The 19,460-nt window shown below is 47.5% G+C and overlaps 1 protein-coding gene and 1 long non-coding RNA gene across 3 annotated transcripts in view; one reads left to right on the plus strand and one right to left on the minus strand.

Moving 5' to 3' along the window:
* Positions 1 to 5,675: 5,675 nt before the first annotated feature.
* LOC127686114 (uncharacterized) lies at positions 5,676 to 7,482 on the minus strand. The gene is made up of 2 exons (XR_007977989.1): positions 7,269 to 7,482; positions 5,676 to 6,977 (listed from the first exon to the last, which is right to left on the minus strand). It is a non-coding gene; the product is annotated as an uncharacterized LOC127686114 (long non-coding RNA).
* Positions 7,483 to 7,504: 22 nt separating this feature from the next.
* Positions 7,505 to 19,460, plus strand: part of Znf341 (zinc finger protein 341) — a 33,161-nt gene continuing 21,205 nt past the window's right edge. For both annotated transcript variants that reach the window (XM_052184010.1, XM_052184011.1), the window contains exons 1-3: positions 7,505 to 7,641; positions 15,577 to 15,687; positions 18,507 to 18,703. In XM_052184010.1, coding sequence (XP_052039970.1) covers positions 7,611 to 7,641; positions 15,577 to 15,687; positions 18,507 to 18,703 — 339 coding nt within the window. In that variant the 5' untranslated portion in view covers positions 7,505 to 7,610. The remainder of the gene's footprint in view (positions 7,642 to 15,576; positions 15,688 to 18,506; positions 18,704 to 19,460) is intronic.

Below are 19,460 nucleotides of genomic sequence, written 5' to 3' on the forward strand. Positions count from 1 at the left end.
GGATCCCTGGAACCCTAAAAAAGTGCTTGTCTGGGGGGTGTGGCAGCCTAGTGCTCCCCATGAATAGGAGCACTCAGGAGGAGGAGCTGCAGGCTAGCCAAGGCACCTTGTCCCAAAGCACAGTGAAGAACAGCACATCTGCTTTGGGATCCCAGGATCCAGGCACCCCCAAATAAAATTCACAGGTGGATCACCAGCCTGTCATCAAAGATAAGTGGGTTTCTATGAGATCCTAAAAAAAAAAAAATCAATAGATCGAGCCGGGCAGTGGTGGTGCAGTCCTTTAATCCCAGCACTTTGGGAGGCAGAGGCAGGCGGATTTCTGAGTTTGAGGCCAGCCTGATCTACAGAGTGAGTTCTAAGACAGCCAGGGCTATACAGAGAAACCCTGTCTCAAAAAGAAAAAAGAAAAAACAAAAACAAAAAAAGAAAAATCAATACATCACCGTAGGTTATAAAGATTGTAATTCAGGCACAGACTTTTAAGAAATAATGTTGAGCAAAAGTTGAAAGCTATCTATTAATTATGTGTGGATGCATGTATCTGTGTGCAGTATGTGAATGCGAGTGCAAATATTCTGGGAGGGCCAGAGAGTCCCATGCCCCTGGGGCAGGAGTTATAAGTTTTTGTGAGGCTTCTGATGTGGGTGCTGGGAACTGAACTTGGGTCCTCTGCAATGGCCATCTCTCCAACCCCAGGATTTTTTTTTAATGTGAGACAGGGTTTATCTGTATAACCCTGGCTGTCCTGGAAGCCCATCTGTCAAGCAGGCTGACCTCAAACTTAGAGATTTTCCCTTGCCTCTTCCTCCAGATTACTGGTATTAAAGATGTGTGCTACCATTGCTCAGCTCCAGGAACAAATTTTAATATATCAAATACAGTAATCCTTGTGCTTGGCAGGTGGAAACGGGAGGACCAGGAGTTCAAGGCCATGCTAGCGTCATAGTGAGTTTGAAGCTGTCTAGGTTACAAGGGACCCTGACACCATCTCTCTCCCTCTCACCAGTCTCTCTCTCTCTCTCTCTCTCTCTCTCTCTCTCTCTCTCTCTCTGTGTGTGTGTGTGTGTGAGAGAGAGAGAGAGAGAGAGAGAGAGAGAGAGAGAGAGAGAGACAGAGAGAGACAGAGAGAGACAGAGAGAGATTTGGAAAAGAACTAAGCAAAGCTATTAGAAATGTCACCTGCAACTACATGGAGAATCAGTCCCTGCATTGTGACAGGTGCCCCAGCATTGGGAGCAGGTGTCTGGAAACAATTTGGTTTGGCAGGTCTTCCTGTATACTATCTCTGGGTAAGCTCTTTCTGAGGTGGGTGAATAAGTTTCTGCCTCTCTAAGCCTCCCACAGTGCTAAAGGGGAAAGAGTTGCCACAGTACAAATATGTGTGACCTAGTGACTCGTTTTCACCTTGCACAACTCTAAGCTCCTCAGGGCAGATCTGTTTACTTACCTTGGTCCAGAGAAATAAAGTTTACCAAGTGTGCATCTGTAGAGTACTAAGTGTGTACTGGCTTCCTGAATGCCTTTGTGTGTATGGTGCTGTGTGTCAACCTCTGGGCCTCAGGCAAACTGCATGTCCTGCCACGGAACTACACCCAGAGACCTTAAATAACTTGTTACCCATCTCACTCTTATAAAAAGTCTGTGAGTTAAGTACTTAAAGAATGTCTGCTAACTTTTGGGAAACAGAGGTATACAGAAGCAAAGTAATTTGACCAAGATAATTTAATAACTTGCCCTGAGAAAGGCTAAAGGAGAGATTTAAATCCAGGTCTCCTGGCTTGTCTGTAAAGTCTGTGATCTTTTTCTTCTTGTTGTTTTTAAGAGATTTATTTATTTTATATATATGAGTACACTGTAGCTGTATTCAGGCACACCAGAAGATAGTATCTGATTCCATTACAAATGGTTGTGAGCCACCATGTGGTTGCTGGGAATTGAACTCAGAACCTCTGGAAGAGCAGTCAGTGCTCTTCACTGAGCCATCTCTCCAGCCCAAATCTATGATTTTAACCACATAGCTTGTTAGTACTACCATGACAAAGTATCACAGAGACTTGCAGACAGAAATCTATTGTATCAGAATCCCCTGGAAAGTGGATGTTAAAAGCCAAAGTGGTTTTGGTCAATTTCAATTCTCTGAAGACCTTTCTCCCTTGTTTTTATTTTATTTTATTTATTTTATTTTATTTTATTTTATTTTTTGTTTTTCGAGACAGGGTTTCTCTGTATAGCCCTGGCTGTCCTGGAACTCACTCTGTAGACCAGGCTGGCCTTGAACTCAGAAATCTGCCTTCCTCTGCCTCCCAAGTGCTGGGATTAAAGGCGTGTGCCACCACTGCTTGGCTCCCTTGTTGACTTTAAGGTGAGTTCTCACATGCTCACCCCATTTTTTTTAAAAAAGAGATTCTTATCCAGTTGTGGTATATACCTTTAATCTCAGCATTGGGGAGACAGAGAGGCAGGAGGATCTCTGGGTTTGAGTTTCAGGCCTACCAGAACTACATAATGAGATCCTGCCTCCAAAAAGTTCTTTTAAAATTTATATTTATTGATTTATCTGCAAAGACATGTATGTGTGTCACCAAATGCCTCTGGAGATCAGAGGATAACTAGGAGTTAGTTCTGTCTCCCAACACATGGGTCCAGGACATCAAACTCCAGTCCTCGGGCTTAGAGGCAGACCCCCTTCTACTCACTGAGCTATAGTAATATCTATATACACATAAATATATCTGTATGTATATGTTATGTGTATGGGTGCTTTGCCAGAAAATATGTCTGTAAACCATGTCTGTGTCTGGTGCTCACAGAGTCCAGAAGAGAGCATCAGATCCACTGAAGCTGAAGTTCCTGACCTTTGTGAGCGACCGGTCACGTGGGTGCTGGGAATCAAAGCCAGGTCCTCTGGAGAATATCCAGTGCTCTTAACCACTGAACCATTTCTCTAGCTCCCATATTGCTTTTAATGTGCTTTTTAATCCCATCTATTTGCCTAGTGAGTGTATGTACACAGGCACCACAGTGCCCATGAAGTGAGGTCAACTGGCGGGAACCGGTTCTCTCTGCCCACTGTGTGGCAAGTCACTTGCTGAGCCGTCCTGTCAACCTCACCCCTGTCTCCTCCAACCGAGGTCTTCTAAATCGCAGGCTGCCCTCCAACCGACTGTGGCTGAGAATGACTTGAAGCCATGATTTTCCGGTATCCACCTGCTTACTGTTGAGATTACAGGCATGCCACCATTTGTTTATACAGTGATGAGGATCCACCGAGAACTTCCTGCCGCCGAGCAAGCACACATTCCACTGCATCCGCAGCCCCCACATACAGAAACATTCTGACTACGGGGTCTAGGCCCTCTGGGTAGTATGGGCTGGGGGTTGAGGGGTAAAAGTGAACTCTCAATTCTGTAACAACTGCCGTGCCTTGTTACCTCCTGCAGACACCAAGATGTAAGGATGTAGCCTTGTGTTTCAAACATTCACATTCTGCTCTTAACCTGGGATCTAGTTTTAAGTTCTGTCAGAGTGCCGGTAGCTGGAGTGCTCACTGTTCGTTGTTAGACGCTTCTCGGTTTTTTCCTTTTCCCTAGTTGGTCCTGCGCCTAGAATTACTACATCAGTTGCTTCAGACATTCTGTGCCAACCAGGCAGCCCTGAGGGACTAGGGCATGGGACTGATAGGGACTATGATAAAAGAAGGGACAGTGGTGATGAGTGGAAGATTGGTAGAGGGCACAGTCTGACCGGGGGAATCCACCTGTGTTAGGGCTCTGCAGCCCTTATCCATCTGTCCCATTCGACAGTCCATCAGTCAAGCAATTCCCTGCTGGCCTCTGGGTCAAGCCTTGAGGTCCAACCCCCCTGCTTGATGGTTGAGAAAAAGAGAGATAACTGCTAATAGCAGGAAATGATCACACGATGGGGCTGGTGCCAGGAACTGTGGGGATTTAGAATGGTGAGGCCGAGTTCTGTTCTGTTCTGTCCTGTCCTGTCCTGGGAGGTCAGGGAACATTTCTCCGGGGAGGTGAGAAGACAGGTTCCTATTGTTCCAGGGAAGATAGGAAAACAGCCCTTTAGGGGCAGCTCATGGAACAGCAAGCAGAACAGACTTGCACACATTCTGCGTGAGGGGCAGCTCTGGAGAGCTGCAGTGGGTGGGTGTGTGGCCTGGGTTCATGGAGCTGTGGGTTCTCTGTCACTCTCAGAACAAAACCTAAAGTCTCACTATTCTCAGCTGCCCTGCCAGTGCGAGGCTGGAGGAGGGCGGGGCTGCACCCAGAGTCTGGTAAACGAATGCTAAGCTGCTGATCTACTTTAGCTCCACTCCCACCCTTGTCCTTTAATTTTGATCTCAGAGGTTTTGTACTTACTGTTCTCTCAGCTTCCAGTACCCTTCCAACAGCTGACACCACTGTTCCTTAGGCCATCTACCCTCTCAGAGAGGCTCTTCCTGACCAACCGCCCTGACTAACACAGCTTCTCTTTGTACCAGAACCAAAAATAATTTGGAGCCATGGCTCCCCTCTCCCCTCGATCCCTCCTTTACTTCCCTGTCTGCAGCCCACCATTCCTGATGGATTAGGACTGAAGACATTTTTCTTTTGATCTTGGCTGTGTCTCTAGAATCTAGAACAACACCTGGCATATAGTAGATGCTCAACAAACAAGTAAATTTTTTAAAAAAAAATTATATCTCCACTTTTATTACTTTGTGTGTGGGTGTTTTATGTGCATGTATAGCTGTGTGCTACATGCATGCAGTGCCCTGGAGGCCAGAAGATGTTGGAATTCCTGGAACTGGAGTGATGGAAGGCTGTGAGCCACCGTATGGGTGCTGGGAATGAAACTTGGGTCTTTTGCACGAACGAGTGCTCTTAACCAATGCACTGTTCTCCAGCCTCAACAATTAAAAGTGAAATTAAATGACCGGATATAGTGTAATGGTAATAATGATAAAAGCAATGCCAAACAAAACTTTAGGGAAGAAATCAAAATCTGAGGCCAATGGGTCAACGGTGATGTTAAAAAGAGAAAAGAAGAAATTCTGGTCTCACTCCTGGGAACAGGGTGGGGAAAAGACTTTAGGATTTGGAGTGGGCTCTGGGTCTGCAGACCTCCCAGGAAAACGACTGACTGGCCCGTGAAGTCTGTGAGGAGTGTTTTTGTTGTGGTGGTGGTAGCCTTAGTTTTGTTTTGAGAAGGGTCCGGGCTGGCTTGGAACTTGCTGTGTAAACCAGGTTAGCCTCAAATTCACAGAGATCTTCCTGCTTCTGCCTCTGGAGTGGTAGGATTAAAGGTTGCTAACAAGATCAGGAGAGTGATGGCACAGGCCTTTTTTTGTTTGTTTGTTTTTGTCCTCCTCCCCTTCCCTGAGACAGGGTTTCTCTGTGTAGTCCTGGCTGTCCTGGAACTCACTCTGTAGACCAGGCTGGCCTTGAACTCAGAAATCTGCCTGCCTCTGCCTCCCAAGTGCTGGAATTAAAGGCATACACTACCACTGCCTGGCTGGCACAGGCCTTTAATCCAGAGGCAGAAGGCAGGTGGACCTCTAAAACTCAAACTCAACCTGACCCACAGAGTTAATTCTAGACAGCTAGGGCTACATGGAAAAACCCCTGTTTCAGAAAACCAAACCAAACCAAACCAAACAAGCAAAAAGAGTTGTCAACACATCCAGCAAAGGAGCAGATTTTCGTTTTTGCTTTATTTTTTAAAAAGGTAAACATTTAATTGGGGCTGGCTTACAGTTTTGGAAGTCCAGTCCATTGTCATCATGGCGGGAAGCATGGTGCTGGAGGAACTGAGCCTACATATTGTTCTGAAGGCAAACAAGAAAAGACTGGCTTCCAGGCAGCTAGCAATAGGGCCTCTCAGGAGGGGTTTTTGTGGGGGAGACTTGCTCAGCACCCTGGTGCCTTTGACCGGGGGAGGTGAACAGCAGCAAGGTTAATGTTTGACATTTAGGGCAGGCTGAGGAATGCAAGGGCAGGAAGAGGCTTGGAGGGTGTGGACCGGGCAGATGGCTGACAGGCATTCGTAGGGCACTGCGGCAGCGTTCCAACAGAGAGGAGCTCCAGCGCATCTGTTTTCTAATTTTAGGAGTTTAGTGTGGAAAGGGAAAATCGTGGTTTGTATTGATCATTCCTCTGGCTGAGACTTAAATAGGTACTGCGGTAAAACAAGGAGGACATTTGGAGTCAAATGGTAATGCAGTCTTTGGACAGTGTGCTTATGATCATGGAAGCCATTCACTGTGGATGACACATCTCTGGTTGCCCGTTCTCTGTGTGGGCTTCCAACTCTTTCTGGTTACCCAAGGGCAACAGACGGATCTCGCTATTCCACACTGCCGTTAAAGTAGTACAGCTCTCAGCCAGCATTACAGAACTTTCTTTGTGCAATGGACGGCAATGAAGTCAGAAACTCACAACTGGTCAGTGTTAGCAGAGTGTTTGGCCAGGGTAGGACTTCTATCTCATCTTTTCTTCTTTCCAAGACTCAGACAGCATCATGAATGAGGGGGTGGAGAGATTATTTATAAGCGTCAGAGGTTGGGGAGGCCTGGGGTGAAATAGTGTCTCAGAAATGGCACGACTACAGCACTCACCAACTCAGAACGTCGGTAGCTTTCTCCACCTGCAGACAATCAATCCAGTCATCATTCCAGAATGCGTGGGTGAGGCGCTCACAAATCCCCACTGAGGGCTGTCTTGGGAGGGAAAGTCGGTTTCCTTTAAAGGTATATGTAGTCCCTGATAAGCCATGTTCCAGTGGATGATCCCACACCAATCAATATAATATACTGGCAGTTCAAATTGGACTTCGTGGATTATAAACAAAACGAGAGCCCTTAGAGATGGCTTAGCTGGTAAAAAGTATTTGCTTCAGAGACTGAGTTCAGTGCCAGGGTCTCACATGATGGAGGGAGAGAACATTGTCCTCTGATCTTCACACAAGTGTTTTGTTGTGTATCTCTGTGTAGACACATACACACAAAACAAAGTTAATAATAAACGTAAAAAAAGAGGTCATGAACTTGGGGGGGGGGTGGATCCCTATGAGTCTGAGCTAGGAATGGCTAAATAGGAATGGGGTCGGGAAAGAAATGGGGTCTCAGAGAATCACGGTCGAGATGTGTGTGAATGAGAATGGTTCCTCCCAAAGCTGGAAATTGGGGTTAAGAAGAGTCCTGAGGGAATCTAACATATACTGAGGAATTAAGATCAAGGAGAGATGGGAGTCGTTATAGAAGGCTGCTTTCCAACCTGCGTAGCACAGTTGCAAGGTATGGGGTGTTCTTGTAACGGACAATCTCGGTGAGGTGGGTCGATGTTGCAACGTCGGAGTGCAGCTATAATGGCGTATGTGTTGCAGAACTGGGGTCAGTGTCAGCGCAGGGAAGTGATGTGCGAGCGCCGGACATGTGTCCTTGTAGAATTAGAACTACGTGCGGACAGGGTCTCCGGCCGGACAGCGGGGAAAGCTGTTTCCGGGGCAGGGGATTCGGCGTCGGCTCCTGGGCGCCCCCTGGCGGTCCCGAACTTGCCGCGGTTCTCACAATGATTGCGTAGCCTCGTTCTGACTCCCCGGGCGGTGGCAGCTCCAAGATGGCGCAGGCGATTTTCGAGGCCCTGGAGGGTGAGCGCGTCGGGCCGGGGCAGCGGCTGTTCCGCGTGGCGCCCCCTCCCGCCGCGCCCTCGCAGCGCCGGGCCCAGGGCGCGCCGAGGCCGCGGGGCGGAGGGCGGAGGGCGTCCGGGCCGGAACAGCCGCGGGGCGGGAGGGGGCGGGAACAGCCGGGGAGCGCGGGCTCTGCGGGGAGGGGGCCTCGGGACCGGAACAGCGCGGCAGTCGAGGCCGCTGGCGCGGGAGGGTGCACGCGGAGGAAACAGCCGGGGGCCGGGGCCTGGAGAGACCGCCGTGCGGGAGGGCTGGGCTGCCCGGCAGCCCAATCCGGTGCCCTAACCACCGAGAACTTCCCGAGACCCACTGTGCCCTCCGGGCTCGGGGATAGTCCTACTAAGTCCAGGGCAGGGAAGGAGGTGCCGCCTGTGTGCATAGCCGAGTCTGGGAGAGACCACAGGCCCAAGCCAGTAAACAGGGCACCCACCGTGCTCCGATCTGAGCCCTGTTCGCGTGTGCCTGCTTGGGCTACGCTGGTCTCCGATCAAACCGGATCCGATCCTGTGATCTGCAAGATCACCGTGGTGGATGGGCCTCAGGCTCTGGAGAAAGGGAGCTCTGAGCGCCACCATGTGCACCTACCTACTGGAGTTTGGCAACCAAGGATGGCTCTAGAGACAGGAGAGGAGTTGGGCACTTAGTATTGTGGGTGGAGGGGGGATGGAGTGAACAGCGGAGTGGAAATTTGTGGGGCTCACCGGCAGAAGGAGGCTTGTAGTTCACTAGCTTCTTGGAGGATGAGCTCTAACCATGGCAAGATGGAGCACCGTTTCTTATCTACCTGAGTCTTAGTAAAAATCTAGTGATTCTTTTTTTTTTTTTTAATGAGTACACTGTAGCTGTACAGATGTTTGTAAGCCATCATGTGGTCGCTGGGAATTTGAATGCAGGACCTCTCCTTGCTCTGGTTGGCCCCACTCACTCTGGCCTAAAGACTTATTTATTATATCGAAGTACACTGTAGCTGTCTTCAGACGCAGGAGAGGAGGGTGGCAGGTCACTTTTCGGAAGGTTGTGTGCCACCATGAAGTTGCTGGGATTTGAATTCAGGACCTTTGGAAGAGCAGCCTCTGAGCCATCTCTCCAGTCCGGATCTAGTGATTCTTACTAAGCCAGATTCACTTGTTCTCACCCTCCCCCACCCCCGCTGTCAGAATTGTGGGAAAGAATAGTAAAAAAGGAAATCTCAGCCAGGTGCAGTGGTGCATGCCCATAATCCCAGCAGTTGAAAGACAGGCAGGAAAATCGTTAGCCTCGGCTACAGAAGGATTTTGAGGCCAGCTTTGGCACCATGAGACTTTAAGAAACAGGAACATATGTGTACATACATATAAGCACTTAATAACAACTTCCTTTAAAAGGCCATGACTTTGAAGGAGAGTAGAGAGGTTATATGGGAGGGCTTGGAGGGAGGAAAAGGGAAGGGTGAAATGTTGTAATCAAATTATAATATTAAAAATATTGTACAGAAACAAAACAAAAAACACAAAACAAGAACCTAAAAAAGAAGACTACAAAGGTGACCCCAGCTGGTGTGTTCTGTGAAGAACATAGCAGGGATGGTGTGAATCTGGGCAGTCAGGGTTGTGGGTGTTTGTTCCCTTTTGGAGGACAGTGGGGTATTGCATTGCTTAAACGTTTACTACAAGCATGTTTGTGTATTAGCTAAGAAAAGAAAAGAATTTGAGAAGTGTAGCTTTACTGGCCTTGGAAGGTCCCCAGGACCAAAATAAATAAAATTTCTGAGAGAAGAACAGCAGGTGTGTGGCCATCCAAATAGAAGGGCATCTGAAGGACCAGGTGGTGGAAGTTGGGCTTGCAGAACCCTGGGGAGAACAAGATTTCCCATAACTCCAGTTCAGTGTAGCTGAGCAGCTAGAGAAAAGCCCTCCCCCGATTCGATGAGGCTTCTGAACTTTATCTTGGGATCAGCGTGGTGCTAAAAAAAGGTTTTCATCAGGGAGCCACATCATCTGATGTATGTTTTATAAAGTTCACCCTGGCTTCTGGGGAATGGACTGGAGGAGCTGAAGGGCGGCGGGGTGGGTGAGGAGCTGGAGAGAGTGGGCTCCGGATATATTTGGGAAGCAGAATAGGTTAGATTTGCCAAAAGTCTAGAAATGTCGGGAAGGAAGCAGCAGGGTGAGAAGATTCCGGGAGCGCACCAGGGCCTTGATTGGAAGGAAGGTTGGTGTGACCACCACCTTGCTTGTACTGATGGGCATTACCAGAAGGGAAAGGAGAAGAGGGTGGGATGTTTAATCTGGGGCCTTATTTTTCCCTTTTATTTATATGTGTGGTTCGTATGTGTGCATACTTAGGTCCCAGCATGTCTGTGGAGGTCAGAGGACAACTTGCAGGAGCCAGTAGGTTCTAGAAACCAAACTCAACTTGCCAAGTGCCTTTACCTACTGTGTAAACCCATCTCACAGGCCCAATATTTTATCTTGAAAAAATAATTTGTTTTTCCCCTTGAAGTTCTAAGAGACAGAGTGATTCCAAGAACCCAATTTCTCCCGATGATTGCAGCTTGTTTTCTTTATACTACCGAGTCTCACTACCTGAGAGTTCAGAAGACTTCTGTCACAGCCACAGCCCTTTCTTCTCCCATTCTCCCTGACTCCTGGCTTATCTACTCCTCACCTATGAAATGTAGTCATTGCAAGACTGTTATGTAAGCGGGCTACAAGAGCATCTTGTGTTTTATCCATCAGTTTCCTCAAGGTCCCTCTAGGTTGTATGTACTAGAATTTGTGCTCTCTTGCTCTCTCTCGCTCTCCCTTGCTCGCACACACACACTCTCTCTCTCTTACTCTCTCTCTCCCAGTAGAATCATAGAGAAAGACAACTGCACTCAACAGAGCAAGGGAAGAAGTTTGAGGAAAGTACTGAGTTAAGGATCTGAACTACAAAGGAAAAGTAAATGGAATTGGTCATGAAAGATGGGTCCTACTTATCATTTGCAATTTTGATGTCATGGACAAATATGTAGCAAGCAGTCTCAATCTCATTGCCTGTTTAATTAAAAAATATATGAAATGATAATGAAGTCATTAGGTTTTATAGACAACAGAGGAATGCATGATTGAGGGATAAGGTGTGGAATAATGGAATTCTTGTGCAGAAACTTCATATAGGACTCCACCTAAAGAAAATCCAGTGGCTTGAATAGTTGCATAATTCTAAGGATTTTAGACATCAGAATTTTGATAATTTGAAATCCTCTTTATATTGGAATTATTATGTCAATTCTGTGTAGCACATTCAAGACTTAATCTGATATGTTAGTCATATTTAACGATTCATCACCTTTCTAAATTTATTCATTTTGCCTGGAAAAGAAATGGGGGAGGATGGAGGGAGAGAGTACTGGGAGAGATAAGTGGGTTGGGGGTGGGGATCTCTGGAACGAACTAGAAACCTAGGCAATGCCAACCATAAGGGTGACTCCTAGCAATGGGAGATGAGCCTGGCGCAGCCATCACATGTCATGAGTCAGACTTCCAATGGAGGGAGTTGGATACCAACCCAGCCACAACACCTTAGACCCACACTTTCTCTCTGCCTACAAGATGTGCAGGAGTAAAAGATGGAGCAGAATTTGAAGGAAGGGTTAACCAGTGACTGGCCCTGCTTGAAACTCAAGCCATGAAAAGGAGACCACGCCGACACTGTTAGTGATAGTCTGCTATGCTTGCAGACAGCCGCCTAGCATAACTGTCAACAGAGAGGCTCCACCCAGTAGCTGATGGAAACTGATGCAGAGACCCACAGACAAACTTTAAGTGGAGCTTGGGGAATCCTGTGGAAGAGGGGGAGAAGGAGCCAGAGGGGTTGAGGGTACCACAAGAAAGCCTACAGAATCAACTGGCACATAAGGGCTCATAGAGACTAAAGTACCAAGCAGAGAGCGTGCATGGGCCAGACCTGGGCCCTCTGCACATGCGTAACAGGTGTGCAGCTGGGTTTTCATGTGACTTCTAAAGCAGGAGCAGAGGCTGTCTCCGACTCCATTGTCTCTGTCTTTGCACCCCTCTCTCTTAACTGGGCTGCCATATCTCAGCCTCAGTAGAAGATGTGCCTAGTCCTACTGCAACTTGATGTCTAGGCTGGTTGACATCCATGGGAGACCTCCTTTTCTAAGTAGAAGGGGGCAGAGGGTGTGGGGGGGATAGGAGGGGAGGGGAAGCTGCGATCAGGATATAAAGTAAATAACTTAATAAAAATTGTTATATTGGGAGAAAGGTTATCAAAATACATTGTATGGAAACTGTTAAAGACTGACACCTTGCCGAGTGTCATAAAATCCGCTTGTTTTCTCGCCAGGCTACAGCTCTCCGCTCTCTGATACAGTCCAGCAGTTTGTCCCCTAATAAACTGTTTTTTCTACCTATGGAATGGTCTAGCTTGGTGGTTTGGATATACTCACTTATATGTGTAAGTCCAGCTTCTAGGAGGAGCTGATACCCCTCTGAGCTCCCCAAGTATACACACACACACACACACACACACACACACACACACAGGAACAACAAAAGTTAAAAAAAAAAAAAAAAGCATAGCCAGGGCTTTGAAGCAGCTCCTCCCCCAAGCCCCCAGATACTGATAGGTGTTGTACTGGGACATTGCCAACACGCTTTCTCACTTGAGAATGGAGGTGACATCAAAGGGTACTAGTGTTTAGGTTTTGGCACTGGGCACATCTTTTTTTTGGGAGGGGGGTATTGGGTTTTTTTGTTTTTTTGTTTTTGTTTGTTTTGGGTTTTTTTTTGGTTTTTCGAGACAGGGTTTCTTTGTGTAGCCCTGGCTGTCCTGGAACTCACTCTGTAGACCAGGCTGGCCTCGAACTCAGAGATCTGCCTGCCTCTACCTCCCAAGTGCTGGGATTAAAGGTGTGTGCCACCACCGCCCAGCAGCACTGGGCACATCTTATTCCCTACTCTCTTCCCTGACTCCCTGGAAATCAGCCTGGCTCAGGCTCTTGCTGCAAATTTTCTACCCCCCATCCTCAGTAGGCATCAGAACAGACCCCATTTCTGTGACATGGGCTGTGATTCTCTTCAGACAGAACACCTTGCTGTCTATCTCAGGTTCTGATGCCTGAAGTCTCCTCAGAACTTCAACTATTCAGTTGTCCCTCTGTCTGTCCATGACTTTAATAATTCTTGTAATAATCTTATGTTTCGTCCCAGTGTCCTCTTGAACTCCGACTCTATCCAAAGCCTAAGAATGGGAAAGGGTCCACAGCAGTTGTTTAGGGAAGCATGGACCCAGGGCTGGGCCCCCCAAGACAGGGGACTAGATGACAGAGATTGAGACCCCTAGGGACAGTGCGGAAGTGGGATCCAAGTAGAAGGAGCACCTCAAAATCCAGACAGAAAGAACCCCTCGAAACAGCTGCCTTTTAGGACAGGCCGGAGGAGAGTGTGAATTGAAGGTCCTCCAGCAAAGTGGAAGAGATCCAAGAAGGGGTACACCTGGAGCCAACAAGGGGGGTCTCGGTGTGTCAGGCACTGTCAGATGGTCTCTGGTCGAAGGCGAGAGCGCAAGTTTTGCTAGAGGAAATAGAGGAACATCGGGAGGTAAGCAAGAAGATGGCAGCGAAGGCTTGAAGATTCATCAGCAGATGTTTGTTGAATGGACAGAGAGGAGAAAAGAGAATGAGGGGACTTGGGAGACGTGTGGGGTGTGGGTGAGGTAAATCAGGTAACGGGATTTCCAAAGAGCTCCGTGACTCAGGATCTACCGATGGAGACATTACAAAATGGCTGGTTTATAGAAAGTACAAAGGAAGGTGGTCTGTGGGGTAGGGGTGAGTTGGCTGTGCGCAAGCTTCTCACAGTCCCCAAAGAATTCTCACTTTTACTTTCCAGGGCTGGGGTTGGGGTTGGGGTTGGGGTAGTCACTGGCCCTTTGTACATGCCCAGACTCTGTCCATGCCAGGCATGAACTCTGTCAGCGTCAGAAGGCTCTCAGCCACTCTTACCAGTTTTTTCGTGTCCCAATCCTTAGAGCTTATCCTCATGATCAGGGTGGAGTGTAGACTTCCATGTCCTTGTTCTAGGAAGCAGAGGGAGGGTGTTGTAAAGAAGGGAATTATGACTGGCAGTGTAGTGATCCATGCCTTTAATCCCAGCATTCCAGAGGCAGAAGCAGACGGATCTCTGTGTGTTTGAGGCCAGTCTGGTCTATAAATTGAGTTCCAGGACAGCCAAAAGCTATACACAGAGAAACCCTGTCTCAAAAACAAACAAATAAGAAGGCAGTATGTAATAGGCAGCTCCTGAGACATCTTAAGGCCTAGCAAGATGGCTCAGCAGGGAAAGGCCTGTGCCAGCCTTAGAATCTAAGTTGAATCTCTGGAACCCACATAAAGGTAAAAAGAGAACTAACTTGATAGAGTTGTTTCTTAGTTCCACATGTACGGTGGGGTGGGGTGCATACGTTTCTTGGTTTGAGAATGCAGCTCAGGTGGTAGAATCCCTGCTGGCCACGCACAGAGCCCTGGGTTCAGTCACCAACATCACATAAAATCACATAAAACTGGTTGTGGAGATGCACACCTGTAATCCCAGCACTTGGAGGCTGAGGCAGGAGGACCACCATGAACTCAAGACCAACTTAATCCTTCATAATGAGCTCAAGGCCAGCTTGGGCTATTAGACTGAGACCCCATATTAAAAAAAATAATAATAATAAGCAGGTAGGTGATCTTTCAAGAAACTTTTTTTCCCCTGTTTTTCTTTTTTGAGACAGTGTTTCTCAGTGAAGCCCAGGCTGTCCTGGGACTCCCTGTGTAGATCAGGCTAGCCTTGAACTGACAGAGATCAGCCTGCCTCTGCTTGTGCCTTCCAAGTGCTGAGATTAAAGACATGACACTACTGACCAGCAAGAAGCTTTCGTTTTAGAAACTTTTTTTTTGAGACAGGATCTCTCTGTTTGGCACAGCAGTCCTCAACCTGTGGGTCAGGACTCCTTTAGAGGTCAAAGGGTGGGCCCGAGAGATGGCTCAGAGGATAAGAGCACTGACTGTTCTTCCAGAGGTCATGAGTTCAATTCCCAGCAACCACATGGTGGCTCACAACCATCTGTAAAGGAATCTGGTGCCCTCTTCTGCTGTGTCAGAAGACAGCAACAGTGTACTCATCATATATATCAAATAAATAAAATCTTTTTAAAAAAGTTTAGAAGCTGGGCGTTAATCCCAGCACTTGGGAGGCAGAGGCAGGCGGATTTCTGAGTTCAAGGCCAGCCTGGTCTACAGAGTGAGTTCTAGGACAGCCAGGGCTACATAGAGAAACCCTGTCTCGAAAAACCAAAATAAATAAATAAATAAATAAATAATTTAGAGGTTGAAGGGTTGGTTGCCTAAGACCATCAGAAAACATTGATATTTATATTATAATTCATCACGGTGGCAAAAATATAATTATGAAGTAGCAACAAAAATGTTTTTTTTTTTTTTTTTTATGGTTGGGGGTCACCACAACACAAAGAACTGTATTAAAGGGCTGTGGCATTAGGAAGGTTGAGAACCACTGATTTAGCCCTAACTGTCCTGGTCCTCTGTAGACCATACTGGCCTCAAACTCACAGAGATCCACCTGCCTCTGCCTCCTGGGTGCTGGGATTAAAGGCATGCACTACTATACTCGGTTTTGAGAACTTTTTATACAACACTTTCTGCTCCCTTGACAGCACGCTCTCCTTCCTAGCTGTGAGAGGCTTAGGAATGTCATCTACGGTAGGACCATGTTTCCAGACCCACGTCATGGAATCTGTTGCAGTGTAATAGAGAATGTACCTTGGGTTGCTTTGTTTGCTGTGGCTTGGGAGGGTGAAGTTGGGTGGAAGCTCGCCCGCCTTCCTCACGGGCTGCATTTCCTGTTTCAGGAATGGACAATCAAACCGTTCTGGCCGTCCAGTCCTTGTTGGATGGCCAAGGAGCAGTCCCTGATCCCACAGGACAAAGTGTAAGTGCGCCACCTGCCATCCAGCCACTGGGTGAGTATCTGCCCTGTCCCTCAGCAGAGGGCAGGTGGCTCCTCATGCAGACCGTGTGAGGCTCACGGAGCATGGGAGGGAACTGCCTGTGTGGCCTCAGACTGACCTCTGGCCTCTGAATTCTCCCCCTTCCTCCTACCTGAACCCTCGCTCATCTACCGCTTAGAGAATGTGGGAAGTGGGCGTCATCTGGGGATGTCCAGGAACCTGATGCTTGCTTTGCCTTCGAAGCCATGGCTCCGCTTCCCTTCTGTGAAGAGAGAACATAGATTGCTCCAGTTTATGACTTAAGCCTCTGGCACCTAGAGAGAGCAAAGGACTTCTCTGGAAGTCTTTATTAATTTATTTGCAACTTTTTCCTCTAATATTTGTGAGACCCAAGTCTCATAAAGCCTCAGCTGGCCTCAAACTTGCTATTTAAAGATGATGGCCTTAAACCCCTGATCCTAATACTTCTGCCTCCTGAGTGCTGGATTTGCAGGTGTGCTCCACCACACAGCCCCAAACATTTCTGAGTCCTTGGGAGTCACTCTATGTACCCAGAATTCCAATTATAATAATATATTTTTTGGAGACAGGGTCTCACTGGGTAGCTCTGTCTGGCCTTGGTATGTAGTAAGGCCGGCCGTGAACTCACAGGGATCTGCCTGCCTGTCTTGGTAAGGTTTAGGTTCTTATTCCCATAGTTTCTAGCTTGTCCTAGGTAGGCAGCTTACCGTCAGTGTCAGCCTTGGAAGGACAGGGGTGATTGTCCTACCTCATAAGAAACTTATGAGCGTACTCAGGACTTGCTTTAGCTACTGTGTACAAGAAACACAAGTTCCGAGGTCAGCAAGCGGTCTCGGTGAGTAAAGGCACTAGATGCCAAGTCTGACGATCTGACTTTGCTCCCTGGAGCTCACGCGGTAGAATGAGGGATCTCACTCCTGCACATCGCCCTCTCACCTCTATATGCGATCGTGGCACATTAAACCCTTACCCGCTAAAATAAACGTCAAAGAAGAGGAGGAGGAAGAGGAAGCAGTCACTACCACCTTTAATCCCAGAAGCAGAGACAAGTAAGACTCAGTAAAGTCAAGTTCGTGGCCAGTCCAGTCTACATAGGGAGTTCCAGTCCAGCCAGGGCTACAAACTGAGACTGTCTTCAAAAAAAAAAAAAAAGAAGAAGAAAGATTTCTATTGGTTTCTCACAAACGAAGCTACCTTCTACCTTTTCTCTTCCCTGAAGCCCCAACTGACCATCAGTAGATACGTTCTGACTGTGTTCATGCAGTTATCCAGATTGGCTTCCCCAACTCTGGCTATGATTTACATCTTACGGACAGCGTGAAGGGAAGACAAAAGGAAATGGAAGCCATACCCATTCCTTTTTACTTTGTTTGTGTTGGGTTTTGAGGTTAGGGCTTCCTATGTGGCCCCGGGCTGGTCCAGACCTTCCTGCCTTTCACCTTCTGGGAGATGCGCTTGTCAGTGTACTTTTCCTTTTAGGAGAAATTTGCATAAGTATCTCTCTCACTTCTGCCCTTATCCCACTGGTCAGAAAATAGTCATGTGATACTCCCAAAGCAAACTGGGAAATATATACATTAAGTAGGAAGTCATGCCAGGTGGCAGTGATACATGTCTTTAATCCCAGCACTTAGGAGGCAGAAGCAGGTGGATCTCTGAATTTGAAGCCAGCTTGTCCTAAAACAGAGCAAGTTCCAGGACAGCCAGGGATACACAGAGAAACACTGTTTCCAAAAACAAAAAAACAAGCAAGCAAAAAAAAAAAAAAAAAAAAAAAAAGCAGGAAGTCATATTTCCCACTGTTCTAGTCTGTAAAGAAAGAATACAATGAGAACTTAGGCCAGGTTTGGGGTTATGTCTCAATGGCCTTGGGTTTTATAACCAATACCAGACATTAAAATTGAGTAATGAATTGAACATCTGAACGACAGTGTGTTTTAGGACACAGTATGCTTCTGTGGTTAGCTATCTCACCCTGTGGGTGGTTTTTCATCTATTCAGCACATACCCTTTGAGGACCTTTCCTGTGCCCAGGACATAATCACAGCCGTGCTGATAAATAAAAGATGCTTCTTTCCCTTCGAGGACATGCAAGCTGGCGGTAGTGAGAAACCTGTTATTCCTGAGGCCAGCCCAGAATAAGGAATTGGGACCCTGCTATGAGCAGACTTCCTGGGGGTGAGGGACATGACTCAGCAGTGAAGAGATTTTTGTAGAGCACCTGAGTTCCATTTCCAGCACACACTTAAGATCACTCACAACTGCTCCAGGAGATCAAGTGCCCTCTACTGGCCTCTGAGAACATTGCATTTGTATGCACAGACACGAATACACACATGTGCATAATTTAAAAAACACAAATAAATCTTTATAAAGAAGAGGTCTTAAAGGTGATGAGCCTTGCAGAGTGAGTTGATCTGAGATCCACTCAGGCAGGGGAATGAGGCATGCAGAGACATGAGGAAGTGGCCACACAGTGCATTGGAGAGTCAATTCAGTCAGCATAGAGTCTGTTGGTCAACTTGGAAGTGAAGTCACTGTACTGTTTCCATATTGTAAATTATTTGATACCCGGCTGCACATGGCTAGTTCTTCCTGAAGGCACCTGTTAGGCTCTGAACATTTCTAGGAAGCACGTGGTTGATGCTTGACACATGCATAGCAAGTCACACAGTGTTTTCAGACTTGCTTCTCTGAGGCCGGGTGTGATTTCCAGGTCTTCAATGTGATTCCCTCTGACTCATTCTTGCTTTTTTTTTTTTCCTTACTCCACTTCATGTGTGGCCTCTTCCACTACTGCCCTGACCCAGATGATGAGGATGTCTTTCTCTGCGGGAAGTGTAAGAAGCAATTCAACTCCCTGCCGGCCTTCATGACCCACAAGCGTGAACAGTGTCAGGGGAATGCCCCCGCCCTGGCCACAGTCTCGCTGGCCACCAACAGCATCTATACACCTTCAGCGGCACCTGCTGCCGTCCAGCAGGCCCCGCCTCCTGCCAACCGCCAGGTAGTCCTTCCTTCCTTCCTTTGCCTGTGATTCCTTCAGCAGGTCTCTTTCCACACACACTGTACTGTGTCTTAGAAGAAGGACGCTGAGCAGGACAGATGAAGAATCTACTGTTGTGGAGTTAGATGGGTGGACAAGACACAAATGCACGAAAATAGACATGTTTTGCAGGGCAGAGTGGTGTACATCTGTAATTCTAACGCTCAGGAATCTAAGTTCAAGGTTGCGCTGGGCTGCATCTTGCCAGATGGCAGCAGTATGTGTCCCTAAGTCCACCCACTTTTCTAGGTCATTCAGATCAGCACACCTTCTCTTCTTCCTTCTGTCTCTTTTCTAAGTATGCTCCCCTAACACCTGGAGCCCCCTCACACTTTGGGGTTCCTTACTCTTGCTCTGAAGCTTAGTTCCCCACTGTATGGCTGCTCGCCTGCCACGTGTCTGATCTCCACGCTGACACGAGTGCTGTGTGCTGTGTTGTGTTGTTTCGCCTTTCTCCTCTCCGTTGTCTTCCTTTAGCTTACAACTGAAAGCTAACAGCGTGTCTTCCCTGAGGGTTTTTCTTTTAAACACTTTTAAATAGTCCTTGAGGGCTGAAGAGATGGCTCAGCAGTTAAGAGCACTAACTGCTCTTCCGAAGGTCCTGAGTTCAATTCCCAGCAACCACATGGTGGCTCACAGCCATCTGTAATGGGATCTGATGCCCTCTTCTGGTGTGTCTGAAGACAGTTACAGTGTACTTACATACAATAAAATAAAT

Source organism: Apodemus sylvaticus, chromosome 5, assembly GCF_947179515.1.
Source record: "Apodemus sylvaticus chromosome 5, mApoSyl1.1, whole genome shotgun sequence".
Lineage (NCBI taxonomy): Eukaryota > Metazoa > Chordata > Mammalia > Rodentia > Muridae > Apodemus > Apodemus sylvaticus.